Raw genomic sequence first — 11,926 nt, 5'->3', positions numbered from 1 at the left:
ATATGGTTTCAATTTGGATTCTAAGAATGCTGAGGATCCACATTTAATCATTCTCCAGCTGATTTAAAAAACAAGATCATGGAAGTACTGGATACCCAAATGAACCAGAAGAATTAAATGTTATATTGCATTTGAGTTCAAAAAAGACCAATTTATACTGGGCAATTTACTGATGACAATGATGATGTGTGACTGTGGATATCCATTTTAATTAGGTTATTGCTTAAGGATCATAATTGGCCTTGGAATCTTTTGGAAAATTTGTAGACTACTGTATAAAGTTACATAAAATTGTGAAAAAGTTGCATGCTTTAAAAACTTAGTATTTCCATCAAGCTTGTGGTCTAAAAAGAGTATGAAGACAATAGCAAATGGATGTTTTTAACACAGTTTCTTGGTATTTACAATCATTTTTTTTCTCTATTTGCCTTCCCTTCAGTGCTGGTCAATTGTTTTCCCAGGTTTTTTTCCTCTTCGCATTCAGTACAAGGAGGCATCGGCACATTCTGTCAAACAATACGGAAAAGACAATTAGGAGAGTCAAAATAAAAATGTTGAATGTAAAAATTAAAATCCTAACAGAATAACTCATGTACCTCAACAAATATCTTACAGAAGACCAGTGCCAGGCAGAAAATAAGTGTAAATATGTTAACACTGCTACTTCTTGAAAGCACATAAAATATTTTCCACAAAAGGCAATATTTCAGAAACTATTTTGAGAAAACTTTGGTCAAACCATTCAACTCTGATGAATCTAACCCCCAAATTAAAAATGTGTTAAGTAAAATGAATCCTAATAATGTAATACGTTTGGTCAAATATAGAACAGTCCAGATGGAAGTTCAGAATTAAGCTCCTGAGTTGTTTCTTTGTTACTTGTTTTTGTGGGGGATATGTACTTCTTTCTACCTTCTCTGCTTTCTCAAGTCTTCTTCTTATCTTCGTTGTCCTATAAAGAATATATGTATAATTTTTGTTCTCTGTTTACTTTTGTTTTGCTTCTTGGTTGCTGGGGAGGGGTGAGACCCCTCCCTTGCCCTTGTTCTTCTACGACCTCAGCTAATCAAACCAAAAGCTTAGTGGCAGGCACAGTGGTCATGGAAAGGTCCAGAGGCAATAGGTGAAAGATGTGTCTTGTATTAGGTAATACAGCATTCCTGCTTTAGCTAAAGCAAAAGAGAAAATCATGGAACCCAATAGCTTCAAAAAGTGCTTTCTGACAATCAAAACAAACAAACAAGCCAAACCAAATACCTGTGGGACAGGTTCTGATTCTGCAGTGTCATTGCTTGCAGGATTTTCTTTGTGCTTCATTGAACAGGTCTTGCTCCCCTGTAAAAGCTGCGATTGAAAATAGGTCAATGAAGTTAAATTAAATGAAGGGAGGGAATAGAAAATCTCCTTTGAAATCTTCCCATTGAAAACTTCCTTCACTTTGAGACAAACTGAAAGGTCAAGCTAGGGACAAATTTATCACAACATTAGTGGGATCCCAGGGAATGGGCAAGCATTCATAGTCCATTTGGGAATCTTAGTGATGCTTATGACAGTTGGCTACTGCAACAAAAGCTCAATTCCAATGGAAAGTTCTTTCTTTGCAAAAATTTTTAAAAAGTTATAAAACTACTATATTCTATATCCATGATGTGTCTAGACGCTAGGATCTAAATATATCCATGGTCTTCATGCCTGCCGGACATCAATATTGCAAGCCAGGAAACAACTTAAACAATATGATCGTTGTAAACAATTAATAAACTGGAATCACAATTAAATAGTCAGGATACCAGAAGGGGGCGCTCTCACACCTTGCAGCAATAGCTGAGCCCAACAAGAGGAAGAAAGACCCCTCTTCTTTCCTGGCAACAACTCAGCCCATGAAAAGTCATGAACTCTCTGTTTACTGTAGCCCTTCCAACTTTCTTTTCCCCTCTATGAAAGAATTCTTTTTCCTTTGCCTTGTGGGCACTTGTACCTTGCTCACCATGGTTGCAGACCCAAAATTGTAATTCTCTGATGATCCCAAACAAACCCATCATTGCTGAAGAAATGTCTGTCAGTCTGTTTGTTTCCGGTCAACATCATCAATCTGTCTAGCAAAAAACTTCAACATCTTAAAAAAGATTATATTTCTGGGAAGAAGATCATATATTTTACTAACCAGGAAATCTCATCTTACTTATTAGCCTCAATAGTCTTGAATAAAATGAATTACTGGCAGCATATTCCAGTTTCCCTCATTTTTCATTTTAACCAAGGTTAAAATATTGAATTTTCCTTCTCTCCATCCCTCCCTTTCTTTCTTCCTTCTTCCTTAGTCTGCCTCGCCTCCCTCATCCTTTCCTTACTGCCTCTCATTCTCCCTTCATCTCTTCCTTTTATTTTCATCTTTTTTATTTTAAACACATTTTAAAGTAACTAAAAATTGTTTAATGTAAGAATATGCACTTTTTTAAAGTGATTTTTCTGTAATCCTTTCCCTGTATAAAACGTATAGCACGTATAACTTATTGAACACTCATGTTACTTTACCCTTCTGTGTCTGTGTAATATGCTTTTCCCCTCCACCTTCATAAAAGTCTCCCTTCACTGGGAGATCCTGAAGACCAGCTACTTGTTCCCTCCCTAGCACAACATTTTCACCACTAGGTAGGCTCATCACACTCTCCTGCTCTAAAGGTACAATGCATTAGAAACATTAGCACACTTAATGTTTTTATATGTATATGCATGTCTGACTCTTCGATATATTTTAAGTTCCTTGAAGATAGAGGCTACATGTTATCAGCCCTAGATCCCAGCTAGATGCCTATTAGATAGCAAGTGGTCAATATCTAATCACTAAATAAATAATAAATGAATAAAACAAACATTGGCCATGAAAATATTTCAGTCCTTTAGAATTTTCATAAATGCCTGAGTTTTTCATATGAGATTTAGTTATATTTGATAAAAGCTCCAAAATGGTTGCACATAGCCCCTTCTTCAAAATAAGCCTACAGTATAGTGGAAAAGTAAGATTATAACTATAATAACAGAAATCAGTAGTCAAAACCTTGAGTGCCTTAGTCCAAAGAATTTTAGGCATCTACACAGAGGAATCTTCTACACTACCTAAGATTTTTTTTTCTTTTTATGTTGTACGGGTTTGAGTTAGACCTAGAAACTAAAATTTCCCTGGAATATTATAATTGTTTTGTTTTTACTGTAATAATACAACTGACCTTTGTTTTTATTATACTTGCTTTCGGCCTTGGAGAAAAAAAAACTAAAATAAATGTACTAAATCAAGCTCAGAATGCAGAAAGTAACCTGCAGAGTGTAAGGTTTCCCAATATATATTTTGGAATAATGGAGTTCATAAATCACATAAGTTTGGAGAAAAAGTTTATCTGAACATTAAACAGTGGTATTTAAGGTAGTTCTTCTCAGAGCCTTTAACAGACAATTTCTTAAAGATTTCGTCTTGAATGATCTGCTCATTTAAGGTGCTTGTTAAAAAATAATACTCCTGGGTGATAATTCAGTCCTACGAATATAGGGCTTGCATTTTTAATCAGCAATCCAGCAATTCAAATGCACAGTGAAATTTGAAATCCACTTCTTTGTGGTGTACAAATGCATTATAAATCTCTTAGGAGATATGATATAACCATTTGCCAAATCTATTTGACCCCAAAACCGTTTTTTGTGTATGAATTATTACTTGAGGTCATTGTCATGAGAAAGATACCGTGGGATTTATGGTGGAGTATGTTCTTTCATTAATGCAAGCACAGCTGACTATTTGAGACAAGTCTTTGATCATCTGAACAATGAATACTTATTAAATTTCAACAGTAAAGAAAATATTACGTGGCTGGAAGACAGCTCCAACCTTTTTTGATATTTTGATCTTATAATGAACACAACCTTTAAATTTATTTTTTGTGTGCCTCACAGGCATTGTGGAAACCTCATGAGATGGGGTTCATAAAATTCCTAGTGTTTCTCAGAAAGGCAACAGATATAAGCACTCCTGAAGGTACAAGCCTTCAAAACACTCTCTCAATTAGATAAAATTCAACCTGATGAGTATAGTACCTATTTCTAGAAACTCAAGTAATAAAATACGAAGAATGATCAGGAAAGTCTGCACAGATTCAGCTACTTCAGTATGCAGCTCACCTATTAATTATACAGGTGACCTAGAGAGGACCACAGCTGGGTCTGTAAATTATGAAATGGGATGAGCCATGAACGTATCTTTATTAAAGTGATTACACGCTCTTTCTCACATATACGTCTTCCCAACACCACCAGAATAACCAGTTTGTTTCTGTGCTTTGGGCAACAAACTACCATCTGACAAAATGTTATATTATGGCCACAAAAGTAGGCAAAGTAACAACAAATTTAGTTGAGACAAGCCCTTTTAATTATTTACCCCTGTAGGAAAAAATACATAATCCTACCATGGTGGGGCAGACTCTAATACTGGGGTTTCCTTAATAATTATCAGGAGTCACGTGCAAATGAATTTGAGTCCCAACTCCATCTCCCACTATCTCTGATAATGAACATTGAGGTTCCAAACTTTGGTATTTTACAGAAGAATAAAATTAAACACCAGTGACAAACAAATTTCGACATTAGAACAAATAAACCAACAAGCAAAACACACTGCTATTTTTCAACAATATTTCAGAAAAGAAATAACATTTTAATATTAAAATTATATAAAGGATCCAATGTCAAAAGAAATTGTTCTTGAGAGGCAGAGAGAGAGAGAGAGAGAAAGAGAGAGAGATTGGTTCATGGAAAATCTGCTAATATTTTGTTATTTGACTATTAAATGTCTATTTTCTACATTCCTATATCGTTGACAACTTCATGACAGGGCAGTACTTGTCCTGCTTGGAATGATGGTAGGAAATACCAATTTAACCTTAATTTTCCCTCATTTGTAAAATGGAGATAATTCAAAAATTTTGACGTCAAGTGACATGATACAATGTAGGTAACTCGGCTAGGTGAATGGAGTAAAGAGCCCATCTCAGGTTAGAATTGCTTTAGCCCTTATTTGCTGTATACACTTGGAAAAGTTACTTCATCTTAAGGAGGTTCTGACTCCTTATCTGTAGGGTAGGCAAAATGATCCCTACCTGACAGGATTTTTGGAAGATTTAGATTAAATAAAACTATATTAAATAAAACTTCCTAAAGGAGTATTTTGCACATATTAGGTGCTCCTCTTATGACTTTTCTCTAAAACTTTAAAAGAACTCAAAATACTTAATGCAAATGCATAACTGGGCAACTTGAAATTTTACCAAGAAAAAATATCTCTGACAGTTAAAAAGTCCAACTCATTCTTCATATTTAATTAATATCTGTATCTGGGACAAGCTGGAGGCTAAAAACAAGCATGATTTTTTTCAGAATACTGTAAAGGAAAAAAATGGAATTAAGTACCAAGATTTTTAGAAACATAAACACATTTTGGCTAAATTTTTCTCTCATGTCACTCTTGTGTACGAAATGAGTTTTTAAATATTTATTACAGAATGATACTTTAGTACTGTTTTAATATCAAAAAGGGCAGAAACTAGAAAAGAAGTTCAAAGATTAAAAATGTAATGCCGGGGCTTCCCTGGTGGCACAGTGGTTGAGAGTCCGCCTGCCGATGCAGGGGACACGGGTTTGTGCCCCGGTCCGGGAAGATCCCACATGCCGCGGAGCGGCTGGGCCCGTGAGCCATGGCCGCTGAGCCTGCGCGTCTGGAGCCTGTGCTCCGCAACGGGAGAGGCCACAGCAGTGAGAGGCCCGCGTACCGAAAAAAAAAAAAAAAATGTAATGCTGAATCAAAGTGATGGCTCTGAATTCAGTTAATGGAGGAATAGAGGAATGGGAGGGAGACAGGGTCTGACACTGATGCTCCCTAACCAGGCTCCTCTAGGCAAGTCACATTACCTCTCTGAACCATAATTCTTCATCCTTCACACAAAATAGTTAAAATTTTGAAACATGAAGCCCTGTCTAACTTCATAGTTTTATTCATTTATTTATTTTTAATTAATTAATGTATTTATTTATTTTTGGCTGCATTGGATCTTTGTTGCTGCGTGCAGGCTTTCTCTAGTTGCGGCGAGCTGGGGGCCACACATCGTTGCAGTGCATGGGCTTCTCATAGCAGTGGCTTCTCTTGTTGCGGAGCACCGACTCTAGGTATGCAGGCTTCAGTAGCTATGGCACGTGGGCTCAGTAGTTGTGTCATTGGATCTAGAGTGCAGACTCAGTAGTTGTGGCGCACGGGCTGAGTTGCTCCGCGACATGTGGGATCTTCCCGGACCAGGGCTCGAACCCGTGTCCTCTGCATTGGCAGGAGGATTCTTTTTCTTATTTTTTAATTAATTTATTTTATTTTATTTTTAAAAAATTTTTAGCTGCATTGGGTCTTCGTTGCTGTGTGTGGGCTTTCTCTAGTTGTGGTGAGTGGAGGCTGCTCTTTGTTATGGTGTGTGGGCTTCTCATTGCTGTGGCTTCTGTTGTTGCAGAGCACAGGCTCTAGGCGCATGGGCTTCAGTAGTTGTAGCACGCAGGCTAAGTAGTTGTGGCTCGCAGGTTCTAGAGCACAGGCTCAGTAGTTGTGGTGCACAGACTTTGTTGCTCCGCAGCATGTCGGATCTTCCCGGACCAGGGCTTGAACCCGTGTCCCCTGCATTGGCAGGCAGATTATTAACCACTGTGCCACCAGTGACACATAATTTTAGATATTCATAATTTTAGATATTTTGGAAAAAGTAACTTCATAATTTCATAACTTATGAAACTTCATAATTTTAGATATTTTGGAAAAATATTTACAAGCATCTGTTAAGATGAGTATTTTGTTTGGTGCTGAAGGAAATGTCAATACTTTTATAGTCTCTGTCCTCAAATTGCTTATTATCTAATGCAGAATGAGAACCTTATACAAATAATCAACATGCAAGATGGACTGTGATACAGTATAAAATATGTGTATAAACCAAGTACTATGGGGACCCAGAGGTGAAAACCATTATGTCTCAGGGAAGGTAGGAGGGGTCAAAGAGTTACTGACCAATTTAACCTTTGTATTTGCACATCACTGTTTGGCAAATTTCCTTATAATAATTATTAACATGCTTATTGGGTTATTTGTATTTTCCAAATTATAAGTTAATCATTATTCTTATGGTTTCTATATGATTCCTGGTAAGAAATAATAATTAAGTTAACATTTTGCATGCTTTAAATTAAGATGTTATAGGAGGGTAAATATGGAAATTTATTATCTAATGTAAAAAGCAGAAATTTATTCTAAAGCCCTTAGGAAACTATCTATACTTCCCATGTAATCTGGAGGCATGCCTTTTCCTTCTTAAAAAAATATACCACAGTAGCACAATGAAGAATGCCTTGTATGAAGCCAACCTCTTCAGATGGTCTGATGGAATGTAGCCCAGAATGACAATGGTATATGGTCTCTCAGCCCAATTACAGCAGGGCATGACTTGCCTAGAAAATTTTTTTAAGCTAATGTCTGCCAACGACTCATCAGGGCATCAAATGCCACACAGTGAATATTGGATATAATTGCAAACTAGGACTTTTAAAATCTCTGCCAAAATTGTTTTAGCATGAAAATGCTAGCATAATTTTCTACTCGCAGCTCTAGATTTATTTCCTGCACATTTTCTCCTCTCATTTCCCTGGACAGTGCTTTGCTGTTGAATAAACTCCCTTTGGTCAGGGACTTGTAAGCAGGTGTGATGGAAAGAATCTGAGCAAGGAGTGCTTCCAATGCTAAACATAAGCCGTTGCTACCTTTCGGTTCCTCAGCACATTAAGAAAAGTTAAGTGTGTGCTACCTAGAGGAGTCAGAAACACTGTAAAGCACATCTACATTGAATAGTAAGTCTCAATCCCTATATGGAAATTAAAATAAAATGTTCAATGTCTTTAATTCTTGATATGCTATTAAACAATATGAGGCACATTTGCAAACTGCAGGAAAATGGGATGAAGCAGATACATCCTTTGCTTTCTCCCTGTGACTCCAAAATTACCATTGACGCAAAGCTGCTTTCAAAGGAATTTAAACATCCCCAAAACCGATAGTCCAATATGCTGTTAAGCTTTTGGTGATCCATTTCAAGTTTTCTATGTCTACTAAGAAAAGGGTCAAGAAATCCAGTGGCCATTTTCCTAGGTGACCCTGCCTGGCTGCATAGGGCAGGAAGTGGAACAAACCCACAAAGCTATCTAAGAATATGCATGGTCTCTAATTCCAAGTTTAGGACCTTGTCCATACAAGATATTGAGACTTTGAGTATGAATATTGCAGAGCAGCTTTTTTAGACTGAACTAATAAGGACATCCATGATAAAATTGAACACTGTGTATTTAATATCTATGATATACAATCATCATGATAAACCTGTAAGAAATCAACATTAAAGTTTCTCAAAATATTTAACAGGAAATATTGACAGAAGAAAATCTAGCTGGGTTTATTCAAACGATACACATTCCTGGGCTCTGTCCCAGATCTACTGATGAATAATTGGTGGGAGTGGAGCCTCACCACAAGCAGTTTTACAGGCTGACCTGATGAGTCATAGGCAGGCAAGTTTGAAAATCATTGACATCTATTTTATAGAAAAGGAATCTGAATAACAAAATCACTTGCCATAGTGACATGTTAGGAAACAGCAAAGTGGTAATTTCCAGGCTTTCTCTACCATGTTATTTAGTCTAGGGTATGACCAACAGGAATGAAAATGACTCACCTTTGCTATTTATTTACTAAGAGATTGCATGTGTTCCCATCAGCACTCAGTGAGGTTGCTGATGATCATAGAATCCTGCAATAGAATGGGATGATCTCATGGTAGTTCTTTTCCTCTACTCTAATGCTTCATTTCGTGACTACATCCCAGAATGGTTGTTTTTCATTATTCAATCATATAATATACTATATTCTCTATTCTAGGCTAATTCTATTTTCAGATGCTTTTCACTGAGTTCACTTTTATGTTTGACTGAAATATTCTCCTCCTTATAGTTGTTTCCACGAGTTGCATCTGTTTCTGTCCTGGAGAGTAAGAGTAAATAAGACTAGATTTTTTTTAATGATGGCCGTTCTAACTGGTGTGAGGTGATACCTCATTGTAGTTTTGATTTGCATTTCTCTAATAATTAGCTGTGTTGAGCATTTTTCTTGTGTCCATTGGCCATCTGTATGTCTTCTTTGGAGAAATGTCTATTTAGGCCTTCTGCCCATTTTTCAATTGGGTTGTTCGTTTGTTTTTGTTATTGAGTTATATGACTTGTTGGTACACTTTGGAAATTAAGCCCCTGTTGATTGCATCATTTGCAAATATTTTCTCCCAGTCAGGAGGTTGTCTTTTTGTTTTGTTTATGATTTCCTTTGCTGTACAAAAGCCTGTAAGTTTGATTAGGTCACATTTGTTTATTTTTGCTTTTATTTCTATTGTCTTGGGAGACTGACCTAAGAAAATATTGGTGCGATTTATGTCAGAGAATATTTTGCCTATGTTCTCTTCTAAGAGTTTTATGGTGTCATGTTTTATATGTAAGTCTTTAAGCCATTTTGAGTTTATTTTTGCATGTGGTGTGAGGGTGTGTTCTAACTTCATTGATTTACATGCAGCTGTTCAGCTTTCCCAGCACCACTTGCTGAAGAGACTGTCTTTTCTCCTGTATTTTCTTGCCTCCTTTGTAGAAGATTAATTGACTGTAGGTGTGTGGGTTTATTTCTGAGCTCTCTCTTCTCTTCCATTGATCCAAATGTCTGTTTTTGTGCCAATGCCATGCTGTTTTGATTACAGTACCTTTGTAGCATTGTCTGAAGTCTGGGAGGGTTATACAGCCTTATTTATAATATCCGAGACATGGAAACAACCTAAGTTTCCAGGTGAATAAAGTGTTATATATAGAGGAATATATATGTATATGAATATTATTCAGACATTAAAAAGGAAGGAAATCCTGCCATTTGTGACAACATGGATAAACACTGAGGGGATTATGCTAAGTGAAATAAATTGGGAAAAAAAGACAACATTATCTCACTTACATATATGAAATCTAACAAAACAAAATAAGCCCCTAGAAACAGAGCAGATAGGTAGCTGTCAGGGGCATGAGGGGGGATTGGGAAAGTAGGTGAAGGTGGTCAAAGGGTACAAACTTCCAATTATAAGATGGATAGATTCTGGGAATATAATGTACACCTTAGTGACTATAGTTAACAATACTGTATTGTATATTTGAAAGTTGCTGAGAGAGTAGATTTTAAATGTTCTCACCACACACACACACAAATTAACTATGTAAGATGATGGATATGTTAAATAACCTTATTATGGTTATCATTTCACAATATATAGATATAGAATATCACTACTTTGTGTACCTTAACCTTACATAGTGTAATGTGTCAATTATATTTTAATAAACTGGGGAAAAATTAAAAGTATTATAAAAGCAAGAAAAATACACAGTCTGAGGAGATAAAAAAGCAATAAAGCCAGACTCAGAAATGGCAAATGTTTTGGAAGTATCAGACTGGGAGTTTAAAAATAACTGTGGCTGATATGCTAAGGGCTCTAAGGGGAAAAGTGGACAAAATGCATGAACAAATGGGTAATATAAGCAGAAGATGGAAAAAATCTAAGGATCAAATGGAAATGCTAAAAGTAAAGCAAAAAACCCCCACTGTAACAGAAATGAAGACTGCCTTTGATGAGCTCATCAATATTCTGGACATTGCCCACTGGAAAAAATCAGTGAACTTGAAGACAGGTTGATAGAAAGGTACCAAACAGATGCAAAGATAAAAGGGTTTAAACAATGGACAGAATGTCCAGAATTGTAAAATAATTAGAAAACCTGCAATGTAGACGTACTGGAAATACTAGAAGGATAAGAAAATAACAGAGGACATATTTGAAGTAAGAATGATGAGAGTTCCCCAAAGGTAATGACAGAACTCAATCACAAATCCTGGAAGATTAGAAAAACAAAATTACATCTAGGCATGTCATCAAACAGCAGAAAACCACAGAGACATATTGAAAGAATCAAAAGGTGAAAACTTAACTACAGAGAAATAAGGATAGGAATTACTTCAGACTTCTACTTAGAAAAAAATTTAAGCAAGAAAAGATTGAAGTGAAATATTTAGTGTTAAAAAAATTGAAATATTATCCAGTAAAATTATCCTTCAAAAGTGAAGAAAAAATAAAGATCTCAGAAAAACAAAAACTGAGGGAGTTTGTCACCAGTATACCTGCCTTTGAAGAAAAGTTAAAAGTTCTTCAGACAGGAGGAAATGATATAGTTCAGAAACCCTGATCTACAAAAAGAGAGGAAGAGTGTTCTATAAGGAATAAGTGGAGGTAAAATAATGTTTTTATTTATCTTGTTCTTAACTGATGAAACGAATAACAGTCTGTTCAAAATGACAATAGCAATAATGTATTTGGTAATTACAGCTTATGGTTAAGTGAAATGAATGACAGCAATGTTATAATAGAAGAACTGGAAATACTCTATATATACTCTCTGTATAAAGTTCTTTCACAACCCATGAAAGATGTGATAAATCCAAAACTGTTACAAATTATGGCAGACATCAATCCAACTATATCAATATTCACTTTAAATGTGAAGGGTCTAAGTATATCAATAAAAGACAGGGATTGTAAGAGGGGATAAGAGAAGAGCACACAACTAGATGTTGTATATAAGAAACCAACTTCTGGGCTTCCCTGGTGGCGCAGTGGTTGAGAATCCGCCTGCCGATGCAGGGGAACCGGGTTCGCGCCCAGGTCTGGGAGGATCCCACATGCCGCGGAGCGGCTGGGCCCGTGAGCCATGGCCGCTGAGCCTG

General features: G+C 36.3%; 1 protein-coding gene across 1 annotated transcript in view; it reads right to left on the bottom strand.

The window, feature by feature from the left end:
- Positions 1-407: 407 nt before the first annotated feature.
- The window catches only part of LUZP2 (leucine zipper protein 2), a 438,414-nt gene continuing 426,895 nt past the window's right edge, over positions 408-11,926 (bottom strand). The window contains 2 exon segments of the mRNA XM_024118909.3: positions 408-506; positions 1,258-1,335. Coding sequence (XP_023974677.3) covers positions 408-506; positions 1,258-1,335 — 177 coding nt within the window.

Source organism: Physeter macrocephalus, chromosome 16, assembly GCF_002837175.3.
Source record: "Physeter macrocephalus isolate SW-GA chromosome 16, ASM283717v5, whole genome shotgun sequence".
In the NCBI taxonomy this organism is placed as follows: Eukaryota; Metazoa; Chordata; class Mammalia; order Artiodactyla; family Physeteridae; genus Physeter; species Physeter macrocephalus.
Note: the sequence above shows the minus strand (reverse complement) of the source record. Positions and strands in the feature narration are given on the sequence as shown.